We start from the raw sequence: 26,347 nt of genomic DNA on the forward strand, positions 1-26,347 counted from the left end.
TCACAGGTGGAGAGATTAAAATTTAGACAATATAATAGCAAATATTGGTAGTGGTATAGAGACAGGATTTCTCATCACAGCTACTTTAGAGGCAGTGAAGTTTTTAAAATGCTCACTATACTTCATTGTAGGGTTTAGTTAGTATATGAAACACTGAAAACAACCTAAATTTCTGTCATTAAAGTAATAACTAGAAGTTCTATGCAGAAGTTTAAAAGAATGGGCTGATAATACTGATATGAATTTGACTCAAGGAGTTACTGGTTGAAAATGCAAAAATTTTGGCATATACTATTGTATATTTTAAAATATCATTTTATATCTAATGCATTGGTAGAATTATTCAAATGCTTAGTGAAAGTTCTCAACAGACACCCAACTGATAAATGCTTATTCTGGGAAGGGACTGGTATTGGATGTTCTGGGGAAGATTTAGTGTTATTTGTACTGTTTGAAGTTTTAAACATCAATGTAATAATTTTTTAATGTGGAAAAAAAATCAGTTTACAAAGAACTAGAGCACCTAGAATGAAAAGCTGGCGGTCTAAATTAAAACTTTTTTTTGAATTTGGAGAATCTCTCCTTGACTTGCCAGCCCTTCCCAGGCATACAGATACCCTGGTAACCCTTTCCATTTAGGGAAACAGACCTACAGTGAAAATATACAAAGGACTCCCCTGGCATTGACCTATGGTAATAAAACCATCTCATTCTTAAATAGAAACTGATAACCTAGTCACATGAAGAAAACTATCAGCATAATAAGGACTAAGAGATAGAATTGAATCCTGACTGGGAAAACTCATGTAATAACAGAAGAAAATGAAATACTGATTTTAGCCTGAGATTTGAAACTGCAAAATAAAGAGAACAAATAGATAAGAACTCCTAAGAAATATAAAAAAATTGCTGCTGCAATAAATTTAATAAAGGTCAGAAAGAACAACTCTAGATGCATAAATTTTAAAAAAATCATGAGAAACAAAAATGGACATGGAAATTTACAAAGTCCGATATCTATGTTTTGGGAAAACTTTAACAGAAAATATAAGAATGCATCAACTGAATGATTGAGAATCTTTCTAAACTAAAACAAGGCATGCAAGTAAAGCTTGGCATTGCTCATTGAATCTTGGATAGGATGAACTAGAAAAACCACAACAGGAAAATCCAGAAATATGCTTATGAAATTTCAGAATATTAAAAATAAGAACATTCTAAAAGCTTTCAAAATTGATTAGGTCACCTAAAAAATAACAAGAATCAAGATGGTTTTAGCCTTTCCTCCTATCAGAAATATTGGAAAGAATACAGAATAACACTTTCCAACTTACAAGGCAAAATTACTTTGGACCTAGAAGTCTGTACGTGGCCAACAATATTTAAAGCAGGAGGCCAAATATTGATGTTTTCAGACATGGAATTTATTTCCATATATCCATTATGCAGGGTATTAAAGGATTCACTCTAACAAAATGTAGAAGAAAAAGAAGAAAGACAGCAGGATAGGCTTCAATAAACAGTGGTTGTAACCCAAGAGATTGGAGTTGAGGATGACTAGGATACCCACTTTGCAATAAGCAGAGAAAATAATCCAACCAAATTACTGTTAGACTAAGAATTCAGGAAGTCAGTGAAGAAACACTTTATGAAGAATGGAATGGGTTCCATTAAACAGAATTCATATGAAGTTGGAGGATCTTAGCAATATGGTGGCGATAACATTTTGTTAATTGGAGAAGGAAAGAAAGGTAATTACTAGTTCTGGAAAAGACAAAGGAAACCCTTACTAGACGTCATGGTCTAAACGTTAAGTAACTCCCCATGAAATGTATGATTTTAGAAAACTCTGAAAAAGGAAAATCCATTTGACTAATATGAGGATAGTTCCCTTTAAGTGGGTGGTTAAGATCATAACATTGGATGTATAAAGTAGGAATGTAATATTTACATATTACTTGGCTCCGGCTTTTCAGAGAATAACACCTGTTAGTAGTAATGCAACGCTATTTTATTTTCTCCATCTAGAATATAGAAATCACTGAAGTATTATCTGTAACATAAACAGTAATTTGAAAGGCAGAATATATCTCATCGATTGGATGGTGGAAGACAGACGGGAAAATGAAAGATTGGAGCAAGGATAAGGGGCAATAATCACAACGTGCAGAGGAGATTGAAGAGAGCTGCCTAAAGTTGACAGAGTAAGAAAACGAGTTAGCTATATTTCAAGTTAAAATGCAAAAAATGTGACAAAATATAACACATGGAATAAGTTACATCCTTTTCTTTCATGAAAGACAAAAAGACTGTATAAAAAGAAATACAGAGGCCGGGCGCAGTGGCTTACGCCTGTAATCCCAGCACTTTGGGAGGCCGAGGCGGGCGGATCACAAGGTCAAGAGATCGAGACCGTCCTCACCATGATGAAACCCCGTCTCTACTAAAAATACAAAAATTAGCCGGGTGTGGTGGTGCGTGCCTGTAGTCCCAGCTACTCGGGAGGCTGAGGCGGAAGAACCGCTTGAACCCAGGAGGCGGAGGTTGCAGTGAGCCGAGACTGCGCCATTGCACACTGCACTCCAGCCTGGCGACAGAGCAAGACTCCGTCTCAAAAAAAAAAAAAAAAAAAGAAATACAGAAACAGCAACTATAGTCAGGATTGACACAAATCAAACAAAATTAGTTTAGGAAACTGGTATTGACTCATGTAACTCAAAAGCATTGAACATGTACGGCATAGTGTTAGGCTAGATTTAAGTGCTCAGACTTATCAGAGGTTTGCAACCCAGCTCTGCTTTCAGTATTTTCCTTCTCTCCACGTTGTTTCTTGGTGGGAAAGAAATGGCATCTGAAGATATTAAGACTTAAAATGTCCATAGAATATTTAATCTCAAAAGGAGGGCAATATCTCTGTCTTTCTGCCTCCATGTCAATCCCTGGGAGGAAAATATGATTTGCTTCAGTTTTGGCTATGTGCCCACTCTGGACCAGTCATTGGGCCCATGGTATGTGGGGTACTCTGGCCAGCTGGGTCAAGTGCAATGCCTCTTCTAGAGAGACTGAATCACTGAACTGACCAATTCACACACAGAAAAAAACAAACAGAAAAACATACACACAGAATGGGGGCTGGCTGAAGGAGGCTGAGAATCAGTTCTCATAATGGCAAAACCTGACCTGAACTAACATGAGAGTATTTATAGACATTGATCCCACTTAGGGTACTCATCTCTTTTTCTTCAGAAATATTAATGTGTTCAATTAAAGGGTGCTACCTCAAACTCTGTAGCATAGGTAAGTTACATTTCTATGGGTCAAATGGAAATAGCACAAAGTGGCTTGTAATTAAGCTGTCTTGCCGGTAATCCAGAGAAGGCTGTATAATAAAGTAACCCCAGCAACAAAAGGCTGGGGCTGTGGTGACAATAATTGGTTTAGCCTCACCTGAACCCAGCATGCCAGGGGACTCAGGGGAGCTCCTTTTTAGACGCTCCACAGAAGGCGTCCCTCACAGAAAGTGTCAGAGATACAACCCACAGAAAAGTGAGATAAAGGAAAGCAGATCTGATCTATAGACTGTGGCCTTCAGGTAAGAAACTTCACTTTCCTACTCTCTTATCCTATTTTCTACAGGAGAGTAGTAGACTGGTGTATTCCCACAAGGAAACAAGGTTGGATATATGTATGAGAAGCCTTTAAAAATATTCAGTAACTTCTAAATTTAACAGGATGAAATGAAGTAGTTTCTGTTTGTCTCTCTGAAATCAAGTTAAAGCAACAGGAGTAAGAAATGCATGTAGAAGCTTCATCTTTAATAAAGTCAAGAAACAATGTAATTCTGAGCTTCAAACTCCACAAAGAGGTGCTGCTAAATGTAGTGAGAATCCTGGAAAAAGAAACTACTGCTGCATTGAGGAGCACAGAATTTTCCTAAAGTAGTAGTGTATCTGGAAGACAAAATATAACAGCACCTTGATTGCAGTCATAACATCACTTCAAACAGTCTGGCTTTGGAAGCATCTCTGAACAATTATTACAGTTGCAGAGGGTTGTATGAGTGACAGGAGGGTTTAAGGAGGAAATGCATGGGTTTTAAAAAATGGTTTACCATAGGCCGGGTGCGGTGGCTCACGCCTATAATCCCAGCACTTTGGGAGGCCGAGGCGGGTGGATCACGAGGTAAAGAGATCGAGACCATCCTGGTCAACATGGTGAAACCCCGTCTCTACTAAAAATACAAAAAATTAGCTGGGCATGGTGGCGTGTGCCTGTAATCCCAGCTACTCAGGAGGCTGAGGCAGGAGAATTGCCTGAACCCAGGAGGCAGAGGTTGCGGTGAGCCGAGATCGTGCCATTGCACTCCAGCCTGGGTAACAAGAGCGAGACTCCGTCTCAAAAAAAAAAAAAAAAAAAAATGGTTTATCATGTAATAGAGGAAAAAAATACTGCCATTGATGTGCGAGAATGCAAGTTAAAGACTAATCCTTGCTACTCAGTGTCTGGGCCATGGAATAACAGTATCAGCATCACCTGAGAGTTTGTTAAAATTCAAGAATCTTGGGCCCTAACTCAGACTTAATCATTCAGAATCTGCAGTTTTACAAGATATCCAGGTGATCTGTACACATTAAGGTTTGAGATTCACTGGGCTAAACCAATTATCTGCTACTGTAAAGCACTGTCCTTTGATAAATAAGTAGATCAGGAAAAGCTCACTTCATTCAAAAATTTTAAACTCCAGTCATTCACAGGTCTTATCAATAACAGTAGGCTCAAAATTACAGAACACTCCTTCATTAAAACTGAACAAAATGAAAAGAATTATGTGCCAGCATTATGGAAAGAGAAAGTTGCACTACCTCGTATCAAATACTTGAAAATATAATACAGAAACAATAGGCTCATGCTAACAATGTGCCAGCATCCTTGGTATTCTCTGCCCTCTGGGAAAAGCAGAATAATGGATAAAAAGTTGGAAGAAAATCTGAAAAAACTTCACCGACAGGTCCTGATAATTGCGTGGGAAAGTGGGGAGATGCGGGCAGCACTGAACAAACATACATAAGAATTCTTCTACTTCACTCTAGAGAGTAGATGGATTAGGAAAGGTCCTGATAGTTGTGTGGGAAAGTGGGAAGATGCGGGCAGCACTGAACAAACATACATAAGAATTCTTCTACTTCACTCTAGAGAGTAGATGGATTAGGAAAGACAAGTTGGTAATATCTGTGAAATATGCCTATGTTTTTACCCAATAATTTATTTACAAAAGCATATATACAAGAATGTTAATTGCAATATTATTTTAAATACTAAAAATCATAGATTCCTGGTGATTACTGCCCTCTCTAAATGCTTATCTGAGATCTACTCTTCTGGCAAAGATGGAGTCAAAGATGGAGTAACAGTGTAATCTCCCATCTGAAATACTAAAAAACTGGACATCAGGCAATAAAATAATGATTGCTGAGAAATTAGAAACAAATGAGGTTAGTTCTATGATTTCCCCAAATAACTGCTGATTTCCAGGCTGTGGTACAGATTTCCATGAAGTAGTGATGGAGCTGGGAGTCAGCAAGACCAAGGTGGCTTGAGTTCCAAGGATAGAGAGTTTGAGAGGAGACAGCTCTCAGAAAAGGGGAAAAAAAAGCATCTAGAAATCCATAGTGTGCTGTTCCTCCACTATTTTTTACCTGAGTACAGATCAGAATATGGATGTGAAGAAACTGCTTGAAGCTGGGGAAACAACTGAAAGAACTACAAGGAGAAATAAACAAACTGAGAACTGTAATTGGAGATTTCAGCATACCTCTCAATAGAACGTGTACATAGAAAAAATAGCGAGGATATTGAAGATTTAAAGAACGTTATCACCAACTTGACCTAATTGATATCTGTAAAACTATTCACCCCAAGAAGAGTAAAACACACATTCTTTTCAAATGAACGCAGAACATTCACCCAGACAGACAATAATTCCAGACCTTAAAACACATCAGTAAATTGAAAAGAATTCAAGTCATACAAAATAAGTTTTCTAACCAGAATGGATTTAAATCAATAACAGAAAAATAACTAGAAAACACTCAAATATTTAGACCAAAAGAGGACACTTTTCAGTAACCCGTATTTCTAAGAAATAAGACAGAAAAATAAGTATTTTTAGTTGAATGAAACTTAGAACAAAGCATATAAAAATGCATAACATGTGCCACAGTACTTACAAAGAAATACAGTGGCACTAAACGCCAATGTTAAAAAAGAAATGACTCGGGCCGGGTGCGGTGGCTCACGCCTGTAATCCCAGCACTTTGGGAGGCCGACGCAGGTGGATCACAAGGTCAAGAGATCGAGACCATCCTGGCCAACATGGTGAAACCCCATCTCTACTAAAAATACAAAAAATTAGCCGGGCATGGTGGAACATGCCTGTAGTCCCAGCTACTTGGGTGGCTGAGGCAGGAGAATCACTTGAATCCAGGAGGCGGAGGTTGCGGTGAGCCAAGATTGCGCCATTGCACTCCAGCCTGGGCAACAAGAGCAAAACTCCGTCTCAAAAAAAAAAAGAAATGACTCAAATTTGCACCTAACAAATTAGAAGAAGAAGAACAATGAGACCCAAAGTTAACACAAGAATGGAAATAATGAAAATCAGAATGGAAGCCAATGAGACAGAAACCTGAAAAACAAAAGGTGATTTTTTTGAGAAGGTCAATGAAACAAAAAATTGCAGACTGTTAAAGAACAGAAGACATTATACAAGTTATCAGTATCTGGAATGGCAGATGTGGCATCACTACAAATGATATAGTTATTAAATGAATAAAAGAATGTTATGAACTTTATGCAAATAATTTGACAATTTAAAAATACTTGAAGGAAGCTAACAAGGTTTACTGAAGAAATATTCAGTTTTATATCTATTAGAAAAATGGAACTTATAATTTAAGCCTTTCAAATCTTTTCAGATATCTTTGTTTACTGTGACTTTAATTCTGTTATAGTCAAGGAATATAGTTTAGAAAATTTTTAATTAATTAATATTTATACTCTGTCTTGGTGAATGTTTCATGAACACTTCAAAAGAATTTGTACTCTGCTTGGGTTGTTTGGAATGTTTTATATTAATAAATGTCAACTAGGTCAAGTTGGTTGATTATGTTGTTGAGGTCTTCTATATCCTTACAGAGTTTTTGTCTACTTGTTCTATTAATTACCAAGAGGAGGAATGAAGTCTCCAATGACAATTGACAATTTGTCTTTTTCTCTTTTCAGTTCTATCATTTTTCCTTTGCAATTCAATGTGTACTCATTTAGAATTATATTTTCCTGGCCAGGTGTGGTGGCTCATGCCTGTAATCAATCTCAGTACTTTGGAAGGCTGAGGTGGGTGGATCACGTGAGGTCAGGAGTTCGACACTATCCTGGCCAATGTGGTAAAACCCTGTCTCTACTAAAAATACAAAAATTAGCCAGGCATGATGGCTAATAGTGCCTGTAGTCCCAGTTACTCAGGAGGCTGAGGCAGGAGAATCAGTTGAAGCCAGGAGACAGAGGTTGCAATAAGCCAAGGTCACACCATTGCACTCCAGCCTGGGCGACAAGAGCAAGACTGTCTCAAGATAAAAAATAAATTCTCCCAGTAAATGGACCCTTTTATCATTATGATATCTCACTCTTATCCCTGACTGTACTTGTTCTGAAGTCTACTTCATCTCATAATAATATAGTCATTTCTTTTTTGTTTATGTTTACATGGTGTATCTTTTTCCCACCATTTACTTTTTTTTGAGACGGAGTTTCACTCTTGTTACCCAGGCTGGAGTGCAATGGCGCGATCTTGGCTCACCGCAGCTTCCGCCTCCTGGGTTCAGGCAATTCTCCTGCCTCAGCCTCCTGAGTAGCTGGGATTACAGGCACGCGCCACCGTGCCCAGCTAATTTTTTTTGTATTTTTAGTAGAGACAGGGTTTCACCATGTTGACCAGGATGGTCTCGATCTCTTCACCTCGTGATCCACCCGCCTCGGCCTCCCAAAGACCATTTAACTTTTAATTTAACTATGCCTTTATATTTACAGTGTGTTTCTGGTGACAGCATATAGTTGTATACTGCTTTACCACTCATAGAAGCTCTTTTAACTGGTATACTTAGATCATTGACATTTGATATTTTTAAATATACAGATTCAAATCTATCCACCTTGTTAACTCTATGCTAATTGTTCTATCTGTTCTTTGGTTTTTGTTCTATTTTTGCCTTCTATAGTCTAAATGAACACTTTTAATGATTCTATTTTATATTAACTTATTGTTTACATCTCATTACACATTTTCAGTGGTTATTACATCTTCAATTGGAATATACATTCAAATAATATACAAATTAACACATTAAGATCTTATATATTATATTCCCATTTTCTCCCTGACATCCATTATGCTTCTGTCATATTTTACTTTTATATGCCTAAACACATGGTACATTTTTACTCTAAGACAGCCAGTTACTTTCTGCATTTTTAAAGTTATTACCTTCATGTATTCAGTTTCCACATCTCTTCGATTTCTTTGTGTATCTCCAAGTGTCTGTTGTTTCATATCCCTTCTGTTTGAAGAACTTTTCTTGTAGAGTAGTTCTCTTAATGTATTATTCTCTCAGTCTTCTCTGAGAGTATTTCTCTATCAATCTGAAAGAGTTTCATGAACATTTTGTGAAAACAGATGTTTTTTCTTTCAGCTCTTAAAAGATGTTATTACATTGTCCTTGGGCCTGTAATACTACTTCTAAGTCTGCTGTAATTTTCTTAACTTTGTTCCTCTATGTGTAATTTTTTCCCCTCTCTGGCTTGCTTCTAATTTTTTTTTCCAGCAGTTTGAACATAATATGGCTGGGGTGGGGTGTGTGTGGCGGAGGGGCGGTGTGTGTGTTATTTTAGTATTTATCTTCCTTGAGGTTCTCTGAGCTTCATAGATATGTGCTGTGGGTTCATAAACTTTCGAAATGTATTGGCCATTATGTCTTCAAATATTTCTTCTGTCCCATTTATTCTTTCTATATCTTCTGGGATTCCAATTATGTGTATGTGTTGGATCAATGGATATTCTCTCAATGCTCTTGGATTCTCTGTTCCTTCTTGTCATACCCTACCCCACTTATGTTTTAGTCTGAGTAACTCTTATTGTACTAATGTCAAGTTCACTTACTTTTTCCTTGGCTATGTCAAGTATATTGATGAGCCTACTGAAGACATTGTTCATCTAATTGTTTTTTCATTTCTAGTATTTCAATTTTATTCTTTCTTCTAGGTTTTGTGTGTCTGCTCAGATTACCTGTCTAATCTTGCCTGTTGTGCACTTTTCCATTAGAACTCTTATTAATTACCTATAGTTCCTTTAAATTCCATGTCAGTCCAACAGCTATGTTGTTTCTGAGTCTAGTTATGATGAATGTTTTGTTTCTTGATGGGGTAAGGTGTTGATTTTTCTATTTTTATTTGCCTTGGAATTTTTTTTTCCTGAAAGCCAAGTATCTTTTGTAGAACAATATACATAAAGGTAAACAGATTTAATTCCTAGAAAGGGCATGTCTTTCTATGAAGCCTTCAGTGTGTGAGGGGTCGGTGGGTAAATTTGTATTATTATAGCTAGGATGTGAGGAAGGTTTATGGTTTATTGTTGCTATGGTTATCATAAGTTGACCATAGGCTTCAGATATTAATAGTGATTCCTTATCTTTTAGAGTCAGAACTGGTTTTCCCAAGGGTCTATCTCAATGCCAAGATGACCTTCAAGTTTAGGTCCCACTGGATTATCCTTCAGGAAGTCCAGTTATACTAATATATTTCCATTCATTCAACCATTTATTGAGTACTTACCACTGAACTAGGTGCCATTGTATTAAATGCTGGAACTTGTAGCTCCCCAAATACTCTTATTACTGTTTGCCATTATTCTAAAATCTGTAATTTTCTCCTGGCCTTCAGTAGCTTTCCAACTTTTGTGTGCCTAATAAATTCATGTTCTTCCTTTAATACTATCTACAAAAACAATTCCTGTCCCCATACCTCCATCACGATGAAGTTTATCATCCTCTTCTCTGTACTATGCACCTCATACGGATTTCCATATTATGTTACCTGAATTCCCTGGTAAACTCTAAGTGTTTGTTGGCAAGAACGGTATCTTATTAGTTTGCATATCCCCAGGATTTAGCAGTGATTGGTCCAGGGTATCTACATGCACAACAAATGTGCAGCTAAAATGTTTGCTAATGAAACCTCGAAATCTATAGGTATCTATTAAAAGCAAAATACTGTATTAATGGGCTCTCCTACAACAGTCTAGGAATAAAACATTTTTCTTGCCAGTTAAGTTTTCAGGACTTTTAAAAACCACAAAGTTGATTTCCTTCTTACTTTGGATATATTTTTAAAATTCATGTAATGCAAAATAATTTAAATAAATTGTTTATCCTATTAGAATATAACCAAGTTCCAAGTAGTTGGGAGGACACATGAACCCAAAGTTACTTTACCTTTATGGCACTTTCACAAATGCCTTTAAGAGCTGAAGAATAGGACAGAATAGACAAAACTATATGAAATGAGGATTTTTGACTAGGCCAGAAATAAGGCAGTGAGGATATGCAATTCTCACAAGTAATTCCAAGTTAAGTTTAACTTTATCATGTATTGCCATTCTAATGCTCTCCTGAAGTCCAAAGAGGGGCAAGAAATGCAATAGGCAATGAGATAAGCCTAAGGAAACTATGTGACTGTGGGCAGGGCATCCTCTTGCTCCTCCCCAGTCTTCAGGTGTGTCACAGTTCATTTGGGAATGACATGTATGGCAGATTGGCAGAGGAATTAACAAGCTAGAGGGTATGTGTGGAAAAGGGAGGAAAAAGACATGCTTCTCCATGAGTTAATTCTGTGCTGTTTGCTCACCCATTTGCTCCAAGGGGTGGATTTTTATGCTTGCTTTACAAATACGAAAGAAGTTTAAATGGGAAGTTAGTTGTACTATCCTGTATGCATGCTCACCCCTCACAATTTGGATTGTTGTTTTCTTAGTTGTGGTCAGTTAGAATGACCTCACCCATGTATATTCCACAAAGTAACCTTAACAAACTTTAGGTATTCTCAAAAATAGCTTTTACAGAAAGAAACTTACACAGAAGAACCCAACTGTATATGATCCAATTACAAAAAAGATCTCCGATTTTATTTCTTATATATTTTGCACAAACAGGAAAGAGAGACTGAAAGCTACTACACATGTTGAACTGCTGACAGGAAAAGAACCCAGTATATAAATCTAGAGTTTTCCCTCCATGTATTACCTTGGGCTGCCATAACAGAATGTCATAGACTGGGTGGCTTAAGAAACAATTTACTTCTCACGGTTGTAAAGCCTGGAAGTCTGAGAACAGGGTGCCAGCATGGTTGAATTCTTGTTAGGGCTCTCTTCCTGTTTTGTAGACAGCTGACTTCTTGCTGCATCCTCACATGGAACAGAGAGGAAGCAGGCTTTCTGATGTCTCCTCTTATAAAGGCACTAATCCCATCATGAGGGCTTTACCCTTATGACCTCATCTAATCCTAACTGCCTCCCAAATGCCTCATTTCCAAGTACTATCACATTGATGGTTAGGACTTTAACATAATAAATTTTGGGGGGGAGGACACAAACATTCACTCCATAACTCATACTACACCAATCACTTATTGCACACCAGTATTGTTACATGAAAATACCAATGTTTATTCATATAAATATAGATGATTTATTTCCACATAAAACCATAATTTCTCTCGGCTCTGAAATCCTCATTCTTCATTATATCTTTTTGTTTGTTTTTTGAGACAAAGTTTTGCTCTTTTTGTCCAGACTAGAGTGCAATGGCACAATCTCAGCTCACTGCAACCTTCGCATCCCAGGTTCAAGCGATTCTCCTGCCTCAGTCTCCCAAGTAGCTGGGATTATAGGCATGTGCCACCACTTTCGGCTAATTTTGTATTTTTAGTAGAGATGGGGTTTCTCCATGTTGGTCAGGCTGGTCTTGAACTCCTGACCTCAGGTGATCTGCCCACCTTGGCCTCCCAAAGTGCTGGGATTACAGGCGTGAGCCACCATGCCCAGCCTTCTTCACTATATCTTGGTTCTTTTACTGTTGGCTTGCCTCAGCCATATTAGATATTCAAACCATGAAAATCATATATCCTCATGTCCATGGAGATGGTACAGTAAGGTTTCTACTATACACCATTATGAGTAAAACCTTTATCTACCTAAAGAGTCACTTTTTTTTTATCTCATCCACAAGTTTGTCAGCTGAAAGTGGCACCCTGTTTTGTCAAGAAGTTCCAGATCTGAGAAACAGACTCAAATTCTTTTTTCTGTGACTATAAATCAGGCTCAAAGCCCCATAATGGACTTCACAATTCTACTTTGTTGTATGTGACCAACGAATTATCTGTAAAACTATGTTGGAAGTAAAATATCAGTAATCATTTGTTATTTATGACATAGAGTCTTGCTCTGTCTCCTAGGCTGGAGTGCAGTGGTGGAATCTCGGCCTGCAACCTCCACCTCCTGGGTTCAAGCAATTCTCCTGCCCCAGCCTCTCTAGTAGCTGGAATTACAGGTGCGTGCCGCTGCACCCAACTAATTTTTGTATTTTTTAGTAGAGATGGGGTTTCAACAGTTGGCCAGACTGGTCTCGAACTCCTGACCTTATGATTCGCCTTCCTCAGCTTTGCAAAGTGCTGGGTTACAGGTGTGAGCCACCACACCCGGTAATTCTTATCAAATGAAAAATGATCTTCATTCACAATGACTGACCAAACTTCTGAGTTTCCTTCAGTTAATTTCAAATCCTGAGGTCAAAATCATCAATGACTTTTGCTCTTTGGCTTTCAAAGTGGGACACATCATCAAAAGGTCCCATATACACAAAATTTACATTATAGACAAAGACATATTTGCCATATCTTTGATAGATTTAAAACAACTTTAGGCTTTTTCTTCAGAATGTGTATTCTGATGTCGAATCAGGGATGAACTCCGACTATATGCTTTCCCACATTTACTACATTCATACGGCTTCTCTGAAGAATGACTTCTCTGATGTCGAATAAGGTCTGACCCACTACTAAATGCCTTCCCACATTCATTACATTCATAGGGTTTCTCTCCAGTATGACTTCTTTCATGTAGAATAAGAGATGTGCGCTGACTAAAGGCTTTACCACATGTTTTGCATGTATATGGCTTCTCTCCAGTGTGAATTCTTTCATGTTGGGCAAGGTGTGCACTCTGGCTGAAGGCCTTCCCACACTGATCACATTCATAGGGTCTGTCTTCAGTATGAATTCTCTTATGTCGAGTGAGAGATATTCGGTGACTGAAGGCTTTTCCACATTCCTCGCACTGGTAGGGTTTTTCTCCAGTATGAATTCTTTGATGTTCAATAAGAAATGATTGGCGGCCAAAAACTTTACTACATTTATTGCATTTGAAAGGTTTCTCTTCAGAATGAATGTTCTGATGTATTTTAAGGTTTGCAGTTCCAGAAAACATCTTCCCACATTCCTTACACTCAAATAGTTTCTTTTTCCTTGTATGAACTTTCTGATGTTGAATAAGGGATGAATGCCGATTGCAGACCTTTTCACATTTATTGCATTTGTATAGTTTTTCTCCATTATGAATTCTTAGATGCAGAATAAGGGTTGAAAGCCGCCTGAAGAGCTTGTCACATTTATTACATTTGTACGGTTTCTCTGAAGTGTGAATTCTCTGGTGAAGCATAAGGGGTGAAATCCTATTAAAGAATTTCCCACATTTTCTGCATTTATAAGGATTCTCTAAATGGTGACTTCTTTGCTCTAGACTCTGACTTAAGGCCTTCACACTTTCAGGGGTTTTCTCTCCAGCATAAATTCTTTTATGTATAACAAATACTGATTTCTTTTTGAAGCCTCTCCCACATTTATGATATTTATGTGTTTTCTCTCCATTATGAATTCTCTTATGAAGTAAAAGGGATGACATGTGACTGAACGCTTTCCCGCACTTTCTGCACTGGCAGACATTCCCAACTATATGAGTTTTCTGATGTGTACTGAAAGACTGACATTGACTCAAGGCCTTCCCACAGTCAAGAGTTTCCTTTCCATCATGAATTCTCCTATGTAGAATAAACGTTGTTCTTTGATTGAAGTTTTCCCCACATTTATCGCATTCATGGCTTTTCTTTCCATTGTGAATTCTCTGATGAAGTATGAGGGATGAGATTTGTCTGAAAGCTTTTCTACAGTTACTGCATTCAAAAGGCTTCTCTCCAGTATGAATGTTCTGATGAAGTTTAAGCGAGAAGCTTCGACTAAAGGTTTTACCACAGTCATTACATTTTAAAGGTTTCTTCCCTGAATGCCCTTTCCTAGGTTTTATTAGGACTAAATTTTGATTGCAGCCACTCTTTCGTGTACCAACTTTTTGTTGTGCAGAAACTGGTTTCTGGCAGATGCTTTGCCCAGATTTGTAGCATTGATTTGGAGGTAATTTCTTGGTCTCACACTTAGACCCCGAGTCTGAAAGACAACAGGAAATTAAATGTTTCTGCTTTCCTGTGCTGAAAAAAATGAAGATCCTACAATATAAATGCAGTTATCATTATTAATCATAACAAGTTATGATTACCAAAACAGTAACTTTTTAGTGTTTTATCATGGTTTTGACGACCATACTAAAGGCTGTACAGAGATATTTAATAACCAGAATTCAGAACAGTCTATAATTTGAAAATGAGTAAGTCAAGATTTTATTTGTAGAATAACGTTTATGCCATATACTGCACAATGAATTCCACAGGTTGGTCATTTGATAAACGTATGTTTATTAGAGAAGATGTCTAAAAAAGACAAATCTACAGAGACAAAAAGTAAGTGGTTGCCTGGGGCTCAAGGTAGGAATGGGGATTAACTGTAAATGGGCATGAGGAATCTAACAGCAGTGATAAAAATGTTCTACAACTGGATTATGTTGATAGTTACACACTCTGTAAATTTAGCCAAAATAATTTAAATATATTCCAGATATAGTTACTTTCATGATGTTTACCTCAATAAAGTTGTAGATTTTAAAAAATGTATTCTTAAGACCAAATTTAAAAAGAACTAGTAACAGTTAGAATTGAGTACAGTCATGTGTTGTTTAACAATGGGATACGTTGTAAGAAATGCATTGTCAGGCAATTTCCTCATTGTGCAAACATCTTAGAGTATATTTACATAAATCTAGATAGTACTGCCAACTAAACACCTATGCTATATTATATAGCCTATTGTTCTTAGGCTATAAACCTGTATACGATGTCACTGAATTGAATCCTGTAGGCAATTTTAACACTATAAGTATTTGTGTATCTAAATATATGTAAATGTAGGAAAGTTACAGTAAAAAATACAGTTTTATGATCTTATAGAACCATGGCCATATATGTAGTCTGTTGTTGACTGGACTGAAACATCATTATGAAGCATATGACTATGTTTAGATATTTACAAAGGATAAGACTTTAAACCAGCAAGAAGCAGGAAAACACTCAGAAAAATAGGTAGGAGATTAAGCTAAAAAGAAGAAATCTATTATTTAGTAAAACAGACCAATGTAGCATAGGGTATAAAAGTCCAAGATGATATAACTACTTGTGTGTCAAACTGACTATACACAGCCTGAGTGAATGTGGCATGATAAACAGAGGCTTTAGAATTATGCTGTCCAATATAGTAGCCATTAGTCACTTGTAGGTACTGAACAATTGGAATGTGGCTGGTTTAAGGTATACTGTGAGTATAAAATATATGCCAGATTGTGAAGATTTACTACAAAAAGAAGTGTAAAATATCTCATTGTAAAAATATTGGTTATATGATATAATGTGTTGGATATATTAGGTTAAATAAATATATTACTAAAATTAATTTTACCTGTTTGTGTTAGGAAGTTCTTGTATTGCTATAAATAAATACCTGAATGGGTAATTTATAAACAAAATAGGTTTAATTGGCTCATAGTCTGCAGGCTGTACCACCATGGTGCTGGCACCTTCTTGGCTTCTGGGGAGGCCTCAGTGAGCTCTTATTCATGGTGAAAGACAAAGTAGGAGACGGCACATCACACGGTGAAACAAGGAAAAAGAGAATGTGGATGAGGTGCCACATATTACAGCAACCAGGTTTTGTAAGAACTCACTCCCTATTGCTAAGACATCACCAAGGGAATGATGCCAAACCATTCATGAGAAATCTGCCCCCATGATCCAATCGCCTCCCACCAGACCTCACCTACAACACTGGGGATTAAATTTCAACATGAGATTTCAACACGGAACACAGATCCAAACCATATCACTGTTTTTAAATTTTTGTTTTAATGTGGATACTAAAAATGTTTTCAGTACACACGTGGCTCACATTATATTTCTATTTCTAGCTGTGCTTTAAAGGCAGACATTACTGAATTAACAGAGGTGATGTTCATTTAACTACATAACCTTGTGACACACTCGTTAACTTTATTACCTTAAGCATATTACCTTTAAAATATAGATATAATCACCTATCTCACAAGGTTTTCATGAGAATTGGAAATAATATGCAAACTTTCTGGCACATGCTATGACCTTAATCTGTCATTTCAGTATTCAAAAAGCTGAGAACCAAAGCCTTCTTTCCTTTTTGAATGTTTGGACATTTGGAATGAAACCCCTTATGAAATATAATGAGGATATTCATAGCCTCCATTTATTGCTCTTAGGAAGTCTAGTCATTTGTCTTTGTAGCTGCCTCCATGTGTTTGATTTTGGGGTTCTGCTCCAGCCCCTGCTGGAGCTATGTTATGTCATAATTCAGAATTCAGAATTGTACAGATTTTAGGAAGGTAAACAGGTCACATCCTGTATGTGACATAACATACTCCGTATACAATTAAGCTGCTTCTCCCACCCCATTTTCCTAAAACTCTTAGCTTCCCTTCCTTTATCTTTGTACCTTCCTTTGTTCCTTCCTGTGTGGAATACTAACATATCCCCTCAGCCCATCTCCTCATCTTCAGTGTGGAAGTACTTAAACAACACCGTATGCCAAAATTAATCCCAGGTGCATTAGTTCAACGTGAAAGTACACAACCATTGAAAACAAAGTAAGATAATTTGAAAGATACCCCAAATTCCAGAAACTAGATGGATTTCTAACTACGGAAATAAAAAGAAAAATTACAATGTGAACGCCAACACTTCCAGTCACACAAAAATGAAAAAACTTTCATATAAACAAATAGAAAAATAAGAGGTAAATGAAACAAAAAGTCTTAGGAAAGAATGGGGAAATATTTGAAGTAAAATGTAATGTCAAATGGTTAATGCATTTTCTCTAAGAAAGCTCACTATACAAGCAGAAAATAAAAATCAAAGTTGCTGCTAGATAAAAGGGGAAAGATCATGAAAAATAATTCACAAGAATAAGCAAAAACAGAAAACAAATGTTAGTAAATCTACAAGAAAAATGTATGGCCTATCCAGTATGGGTAAACCAATGTGGATATACAGTCTATCCACAAGGGCTCAAGAAACAAACTGGTACTTAGGAGGTTGAGGTAGAACTACTTGAGCCCAGGAGTCTAAGGCTGCAGTAAGCCATGACTGTACCACACACTCCTGCCTGGGTAACAGAAGACCCTGTCTCCTTAAAAAAACAAACAAACACGGTGGCTCACGCCTGTAATCCCAGCACTTTGGGAGGCTGAGGTGGGCAGATCATGAGGTCTGGATTTCAAGATGAGTTTGGCCAACATGGTAAAACCCTGTCTCTACTAAAAATACAAAAATTAGCCAGGCATGGTGGTGCACGCCTGTAATTCCAGCTACTCAGGAGGCTGAGGCACGAGAATTGCTTGAATCTGGGAGGTAGAGATTGCAGTGAGCCAAGATTGGGCCAATGAACTCCAGCCTGGGCGACAGAGTGAGACTCCATCTCAAAAAACAAATAAACAAACAAAACAACAACAAAAAAGGAGAAAGCGGAGGAGCCAGATGGCAAAATAGAGCCCTCCAGCAATTGTCCCCTCTGTAGTAACACCAAATTGAACAACTATCCACACAAGAAGGCACCTTCATAGGAGCCAAAAATTAGGTGAGCAATCAAAGTATCTGGTTTTAACATCATATTCAAAGAAAGAGTCACTGACGAGGGTAGAAAAGATAGTCATAATTTGCCTGCACCATCCCTCCCCCAATGCCTGGCAGTGCAGCATGGCAACAAGAGAGAATCTATGTGTTTGGAGGAGGAAGAATGGAATGATTGTGAGACTTTGCATTGGAACTCAGTGCTGCCTTGTCACAGCAGAAAGCAACACGGGGCAGAATTTGGTCAGCACCCTCAGAGGAAGCATTTAGATCAGCTCTAGCCTGAGAGGAATTGTCCACCACAGTGGTGGAAACTTGAGTCCAGCAAGTACCTCCACCACAGACTAAAACACTCTGCTGTCCTAAGTAAATGTGAAAGGCAGTCTCGGCCACAAAGACTGCAATTTCTGGGCAAGTCCTAGTGCTGTGCTTCGCTCAGAACCAGTGGACTTGGGGTACATGCTACCCAGTGACACATGACACACCAGTGACACACCAGCTGGGGTGGCCAAGAGAGTGTTTGTATCAACTCTCTCCCAACTCCAGGCAGCACAGCTGGCAGCTCCACGAGGAGAGGGAAGAGTAAAACAGACATTGTCTTGCAACTTGGATATTAGCGCAACCACAGTAAAATAAAGTACTAAGCAGTGTTCTGAAGGCCTCGTTTTAGGTCATAGCTCCAGGACAAGATTTCTAGACCTACCCTGGGCCAGAAGGCAACTTGTTGCCTGGAAGGGAAAGACAGGCCTGGAAGAATTTACCACCTGATAAATTAAGACCTCTTGGGCCTTGAATAAACATCCATGGTAGCCAGACAGCAGCAGCCACAGGCCTTGGGCAACAATGAGTACTATGCTGGCTTTGGGTCGGACCCAGCACGGTGGCAGTGCTGGTGGCCATGGGAGTGTTTGTATCACCCCGTCCCCAACTCTAGGCAGCTCAGCACAGAGAGAGAGAGAGAGACTCCATTCATTCAGGGAAAGTAAGGGAAAAGAGTAAGACTTCCTGGTAATCTAGGGAATTCTCTTGGATCTTACCAAAGACCACCAAGGCAGTACATCTGTGAGTCTACAAAAGTCACAGAGTTACTGGTCATGGGGTGACCCTAATGCGAATATGGCTGCAGCAAACAAAGACACACCCTAGCACCTTTGAATACATGAAAAGTCTTCTCTGGAAGGACCAGGACAAGCCCAGACTACAAAGATAAGAATACCTAACTCATCAATGACCAGATACTGACAAATATCCATAAGCATCAAGACCATCCAGGAAAAGATGACCTCATCAAATGAACTAAATAAGGCATCAGTGACCAATTCTGGAGTGACAGAGACAATGTGATCATTCAGACAGAGAATTCAAAATAGTTATCTTGGCCAGGCATGGTGGTTCATGCCTGTAATCTCAGCACTTTGGGAGGCTGAGCTGGGTGGATCATCTAAGGTCAGGAATTCGAGACCAGCCTGACCAACATGGTGATCTACTAAAAATCAAAAAAATTAACTGGGCATAGTGGGACACACCTATAATCCCAGCTGCTCAGGAGGCTGAGGTATGAGAATCGCTTGAACCCAGGAGGTGGAGGTTGCAGTGAGCTGAGATCAAGCCATTGTACTCCAGCCTGGGGGACAGAGAGAAACTCTGTTTCAAAAACACACACAAACACATAAACACACACACACACACACACACACACACACACACACACACACACCCCATTTTGAGGAAGCTCAACAAAATCCAAGATAACACAGAGCAGGAATTCAGAATCCTATTAGATAAATTTTAAAAAGACAGTGAAATAATTAAAAAGAAGCAGAAATTCTGGAGCTGAAAAATTCAACTGACAAACTGAAGAATACATCAGAGTCTCTCAACAGCAGAATTGATCAAGCAGAAGAAATAATTAGTGAGCTTGATGACAGGCTATTTGAAAATAGTCAGTCAAAGGAGTCAAAGGAACGAATAATAATGAAGCATGCCTACAAGATCTAGTAAATAGTCCCAAAAGGGCGTATCTAGGAGTTAGTGGCCTTAAACAGAAAGTAGAGACTGGAGTAGAAAGTGTATGCAGAGATAGTAACAGAGAACTTTCCAAATGTAGAGAAGGATGTCAAAATTCAAGTACAAGTAGGTTACAGAACACCAAGCAACTTTAATCCAGAGGAGGCCATCTCAGATAATTTAATAAACTCCCAAATGTCAAGGATAAACACATGATCCTAAAAGCAGCAAGAGAAAAGAAACAAATAACATATAGAGGAACTCTAATACTTAATCTGGCAGCAGATTGCTCAGTGGAAACCTTATAGGCCAGGAGAGAGAATTATGATATATTTAAAGTGCTGAAGAAAACAAAAACTTTTATCCGGAATATTATATTCAGTAAAATCTCTATTCACTGAGAGATTTTATCAACACTAGACCTATCCTACAAGAAATACTATAGGGAGTTCATCAATCTGAAAGAAAATGTTAATGAGCAGCAAGAAATCATCTGAACATACAAAACTCACTATTAATAGTAAGTGCACAGATAAATACAAAATGTTGTAATACTGTAATTGTGATGTGTAAACTCATATCTTAAGAAGACTAAAAGATGGACTGATAAAAAATGGCAACTAGAACAACTTATGACACACACAGTATTATAAACAACAAAAAGTTAAAAAGCAGGGGAGATGAAGTAAAAGTTTTTATTAATTTTCTCTTTGCTTGTTTGCTGGTTTATTTTTGTACAGTTAAACTGTCATCAGTTTAAATTAATGGGTTATAAGATGTTATTTACAAGCCTCATGCTAAATAAAAAAAAATCTAAGAGATGCACAAAAAATATAATTCAAGAAATTAAAACATACCATCAGAGGAAATCACTTCCACAAAAAGGAAGACAAGAAGGAAAAAGAAAAGGCCACAAAACAACCAAAACAAATAACAAAACGTCAGCAGTAGGTCCTTACTTATAAATATTAAATGAACATAGACTAAATCTCCAATCAAAAGCCACAAAGTGGCTGCATGAATTTTAAAAAGGATCCAAAGATCTATTCCCAACAAGAAAGATGCTTTCCATATAAGAAACACACATAGACTAAAAATAAAGGGAGGGAAGAAAAATCCCAAGCAAATGAAAACCAAAAAAGAGCAGGAGCAGCTATACTTAGATAAGATAGAGCTTAAGACAAAAAGTATAGAAAGATACAAAGAAAGTCATATAATGCTAAAGGGAACAATTCAGCAAAAGGATGTAACAATTGTAAATATATACACCCAACAATGGAACAGCCTGATATATAAAGCAAGTATTTTCAGAGCTAAAGAGAGAGAGATAGACCCCAATACAATAATTGTTGGAGACTTAACTACTTCATTTTCAGCACTGCACAAATCATCCAGACAGAAAATCAACAAAGAAATATCGGACCTAATGGACCTAATAGATATTTACAGACAATTTCATCCAATGACTACAGGTTACACATTCTCCTCAGCACATGGATAGTTCTTGAGTATAGACCATGACATATTAGGACACAAGATAAGTCTTAAAGACTCAACAAAAGCTGGTTGCAGTGGTTCACAACTGTAATCTCAACACTTTTGGGAGGCTGAGGTGGGTGGATTGCTTGAGCTCCATAGTTCAAGACCAGCCTGGGCACCATGGTGAAATTCCATCTTTAAAAAAAATACAAAAATTAACCAGGCGTGGTGGCGCATGCCTGTAGTCCCAGCCACTTGGTAGGCCAAGGTGGGAGTATTGCTTGAGCCTAGAAAGTTGAGGGTGCAGTGAGTAGTGACTGCACCACTGTATTCCAGCCTGGGTGACAGAACAAGACCCTGTCTCAAGAAAAAAAAAATCCCTCAAATTGAAATCATACTAAGTATCTTCTCTGACCACAATGGAACAAAACTAGAAATCAACAATGAGAAGAACTTTGGAAAGTATACACATTGAAATTAATGTAATCCTGAATGACCAGTGAGTCAATGAAATTTTTTTTTTTTGAGATGGAGTTTTGCTCTTGTTGCTTAGGCTGGAGTGCAATGGCACAATCTTGGCTCACTGAAACCTCTGCCTCCTGTGTTCAAGCGATTCTCCTGCCTCAGACTCCCGAGTAGCTGGAATTACAGGCATCTACCACCACATCCGGCTAATTTTTTAATATTTTTAGTAGAGACAGGGTTTCCCCATGGTGGCCAGGCTGGTCTCAAACTCCTGACCTCAGGTGATCGCCTTCCTCGGCCTCCCAAAGTGCTGGGATTACAGGTATGAGCCACCATGCCCAGCCTGAAAAAATTTCTTAATTAAAATTTTAAAATTCTGCGGCCGGGCGCGGTGGCTCAAGCCTGTAATCCCAGCACTTTGGGAGGCCGAGGCGGGTGGGTCACGAGGTCAAGAGATCGAGACCATCCTGGTCAACATGGTGAAACCCCGTCTCTACTAATACAAAAAAAAATTAGCTGGGCATGGTGGCGCGTGCCTGTAATCCCAGCTACTCAGGAGGCTGAGGCAGGAGAATTGCCTGAACCCAGGAGGCGGAGATTGCGGTGAGCCGAGATCGCGCCATTGCGCTCCAGCCTGGGTATCAAGAGCGAAACTCCGTCTCAAAAAAAAAAAAAAAAAAAAAAAAAAAAAAAAAAAAAAAATTTAAAAATTCCTTAAAACAAATGATAATGAAAACACAACATATGAAAACATGCTGTAACCTATGGGATACAGCAAAATTGGGATGAAGAGATTTTGTAACAATAAACACCTATACCAAAAAAGTAGAAAAACTTTAATTAACCTAATGATGCATCTTAAAAAACTAGAAAAGGAAGAGCAAACCAAACCCCAAATTAGCAGAAAAAAATAATAAGGATCAGAGCGAAGAGAAATGAAATTTAAGTTAAAAAACCACAAAAGATCAACAGAATGAAATTTTTTCAAAAAGGTACACAGAATCGACAAACTTTCAAGCAGATTAAGAAAAAAGGAGATGAGACCCAAATAAATAAAACCAGAGATGCAAAAGGAGTGATTACAACTGACAGTACAGAAACTCAAAGGATCATTAGAGACTACTATGAGCAATCTAGGCCAATACATTAGAAAACCTAGAAGAAATAGATAAATTCCTAGATGCATACAACCCACCAAGATTGAATCAGGAAGACATCCAAAACCTGAACAGAGCAATACAAACAATGACACTGAACCTGTAATAAAATCTCCCAACAAAGAAAAGTCCAGGACCTGATAGCTTCACTGCTGAGTTTTACCAAAAAATATTTTTTTTTTGAGATGGAGTTTTGCTCTTGTTGCCCAGGCTGGAGTGCAATGGCGGGATCTCGGCTCACCACAATCTCTGCCTCCTCGGTTCAAGCAGTTCTCCTGCCTCAGCCTCCAGAGGAGCTGGGATTAAAGGCATGCACCACCATGCCCAGCTAATTCCGTATTTTTAGTAGAGACAGGATTTCTACATATTGGTTGGGCTGGTCTCAAACTCCCGACCTCAGGTGATTTACCCAGCTCAGCCTCTCAAAGTGCTGGGATTACAGGTGTGAGCCACCGTGCCCAGCCAAGTTTTACCAAATATTTAAAGAAAAACTAATACCTATCCTACTCAAACTATCCCAAAAAACTTCCAAACTCATTCTATAAGGCCAATATTACCCTGATATCAAAATCAAAAAGAGAACTACAGGCCAATATCTTTCATGAATATTAATGCAAGAATCTTCCACAAAATACTAGCAAACTGAATTCAACAACACATTAAAGAGACCATTCATCATGAACAAGAGGGATTCATCCCAGGAATGCATGGATGCTTCAACATACGCAAATCAATAATATATATAAACAGAATGAAGGACAAAAAAACATACGATCACTTCAGTTGATGCCGAAAAGCATTTGATACAATTTAACATCCCTTCACGACATGATCTTTAATAAACTGGGTACAGAGGAACATTCCTCAACATAATAAAAGACATATATAACAAACCCATGGCTAGTATACTGAATGGAAAAAAACCTGAAAGCCTTTCCTCTAAGATCAAGAACATGGAGAAAAAGAATGCCCACTTTCACAACTGTTATTCAGCATTCAGCACAGCAGTGGAAGTCCTAGCTATAGCAGAGAAGAGAAAGAAATAAACGGCATCCAAGTTGGAAAGGAAGACATCAAATTATCCTTCTTTGCAGATGATATGATCTTTTAGTTGGAAAATCATAAAAACTCCACCTAGAAACTATTAGAACTGATAATTTTAGTAAAGTTGCAGGATACGAAATCAACATAAAAATCCAGCACCCTTTCTTTATTTCTATTTCTGTATTTTCAGATATATATTTCTATATATATTTTCAGATATATGTTTCTATATATCTGAAAAAGAAATCAAGTAATCCTATTTACAATACCTACAAATAAAATACCTAGGAATAAACTTAACAAAAGCAGTGAAAGAACTCTACAATGAAAACTACGAAACCCTGATGAAAGATATTGATGAAGACACAAAAATATGGAGAGATAGTCCATGCACATGGATTTGAAGAATAATTATTAGTAAAATGTCCATACTACCCAAATTCATCTACAGATTAAATGCAATCCCTATCAAAATACCAGAGACATTCCTCACAGAAATAGAAAAATAATCCTAAAATTTATATGGAACCACAAAAGACCCAGAATAGCCAAAGCCATCCTGAGCAAAAAGATTAAAACTGTAGGAATCATATTACCTAAGTTCAAATTATAATACAGAGCGACAGTAACCAAAAACAGCACGGTACTGGGATGAAAACATACACACAGACCATTGGAACAGAATAGAGAACCCAGAAATAAATCCATACATCTACAGTGAACTCATTTTCAACAAAGGTATTACAAATATACATTGGGGAAGGGACAGTCTCTTCAATAAATAGTGCTGAGAAAACTGGATATCCACATGCAGAAGACACTAGATCCCTATCTCTTGCCATATGCAAAAATCAAATCAAAATGGAACAAAGACAAATCTAAGACCTAAAACAATGAAACTACTAAAACAAAACACTGGCAAAAGTCTCCAGGACATTGCGGGCAAAGATTTATTGAGTAGTACCCCACACACACAGGCAATGAAACTAAAAATGGACTAATAGAATCACATAAAGTTAAAAAGCTTGGGCACAGCAAAGGAAACAATCAATGAAGTGAAGACAGTCTACAGAATGGGAGAAAATAGTTACAAACTACTCATCTGACAAGGGATTGAAAACCACAGAATACATAAGAAGCTCAAACAACTCTATAGGAAAAAATTACGATAATCCAATTAAAAATGGGCAAAAGGTCTGACTAGACATTTCTCAAAAGAACACATACAAATGGCAAACAGGCATATGAAAAAGTGCTCAACATCACTGATCATCAGAAAAACGCAAATCAAAATTACAAGGTATCATCTCACCCCAGTTAAAATGACTTTTATCCCAAAGCAGGCAACAACAAATGCTGGTGAGAATATGGAGAAAGAGGAACCCTCATACTCTGTGGGAATGTAAATTAGTACAGCCACTATTGAGAACAGTATGGAGAGGTTCCTCAAAAAACTAAAAATAGAACTAGTGTATGATTCAGCAATCCTTCTGCTGTTTGGTATATTCCTCTCTCCCACAAAAATAAATTAGTATATCAAAAACATCTCTGCATTTCCCTGTTTATCACAGCACTATTCACAATAGCCACATGACCAACAATACAGTCACGGAGTAGTATTTAGCCATAAAAAAGGATGAGATCCTGTAATCTGCAACAACATGGATGGAACTCGAAGACATTAAGTGATAGAAGCCAGACACAGAAAGACAACCTTCACAGATTCTCATTTGTGAGAGCTAAAAATTAAAACAATTTAATTCATGGATATGAGAGTAGAAGGATGGTAACCAGAGGCTGGGAAGGGGAGGCAGAAAAGAGGGGATGGTTAATGGGTACAAAAATATAGTCAGATGCAATAAATACAATCTACAGTTTGATAGCACAACAGGGTGAATACAGTCAGCAATGCTTTGTTGTGCATTTTTAAATAACTGAGGGAATACAATAGGAATGTTTGCAACAGAATAATAAAAGCTTGAGGTGATAGATACCTTATATACC

At 37.8% G+C, this 26,347-nt stretch overlaps 1 protein-coding gene across 4 annotated transcripts in view; it reads right to left on the reverse strand.

The window, feature by feature from the left end:
- The window catches only part of ZNF667 (zinc finger protein 667), a 67,740-nt gene that overhangs the window by 19,743 nt on the left and 21,650 nt on the right, over positions 1-26,347 (reverse strand). For all 4 annotated transcript variants that reach the window (XM_012465328.3, XM_012465329.3, XM_064367354.1 and 1 more), the window contains one exon: positions 8,537-14,598. In XM_012465328.3, the coding sequence (XP_012320751.2) occupies positions 13,019-14,598 (1,580 nt within the window). In that variant the 3' untranslated portion in view covers positions 8,537-13,018. The remainder of the gene's footprint in view (positions 1-8,536; positions 14,599-26,347) is intronic.

Source organism: Aotus nancymaae, unplaced genomic scaffold (assembly GCF_030222135.1).
Source record: "Aotus nancymaae isolate 86718 unplaced genomic scaffold, 86718_ANA_hifiasm-v0.15.2.pri h1tg000069l, whole genome shotgun sequence".
In the NCBI taxonomy this organism is placed as follows: Eukaryota; Metazoa; Chordata; class Mammalia; order Primates; family Aotidae; genus Aotus; species Aotus nancymaae.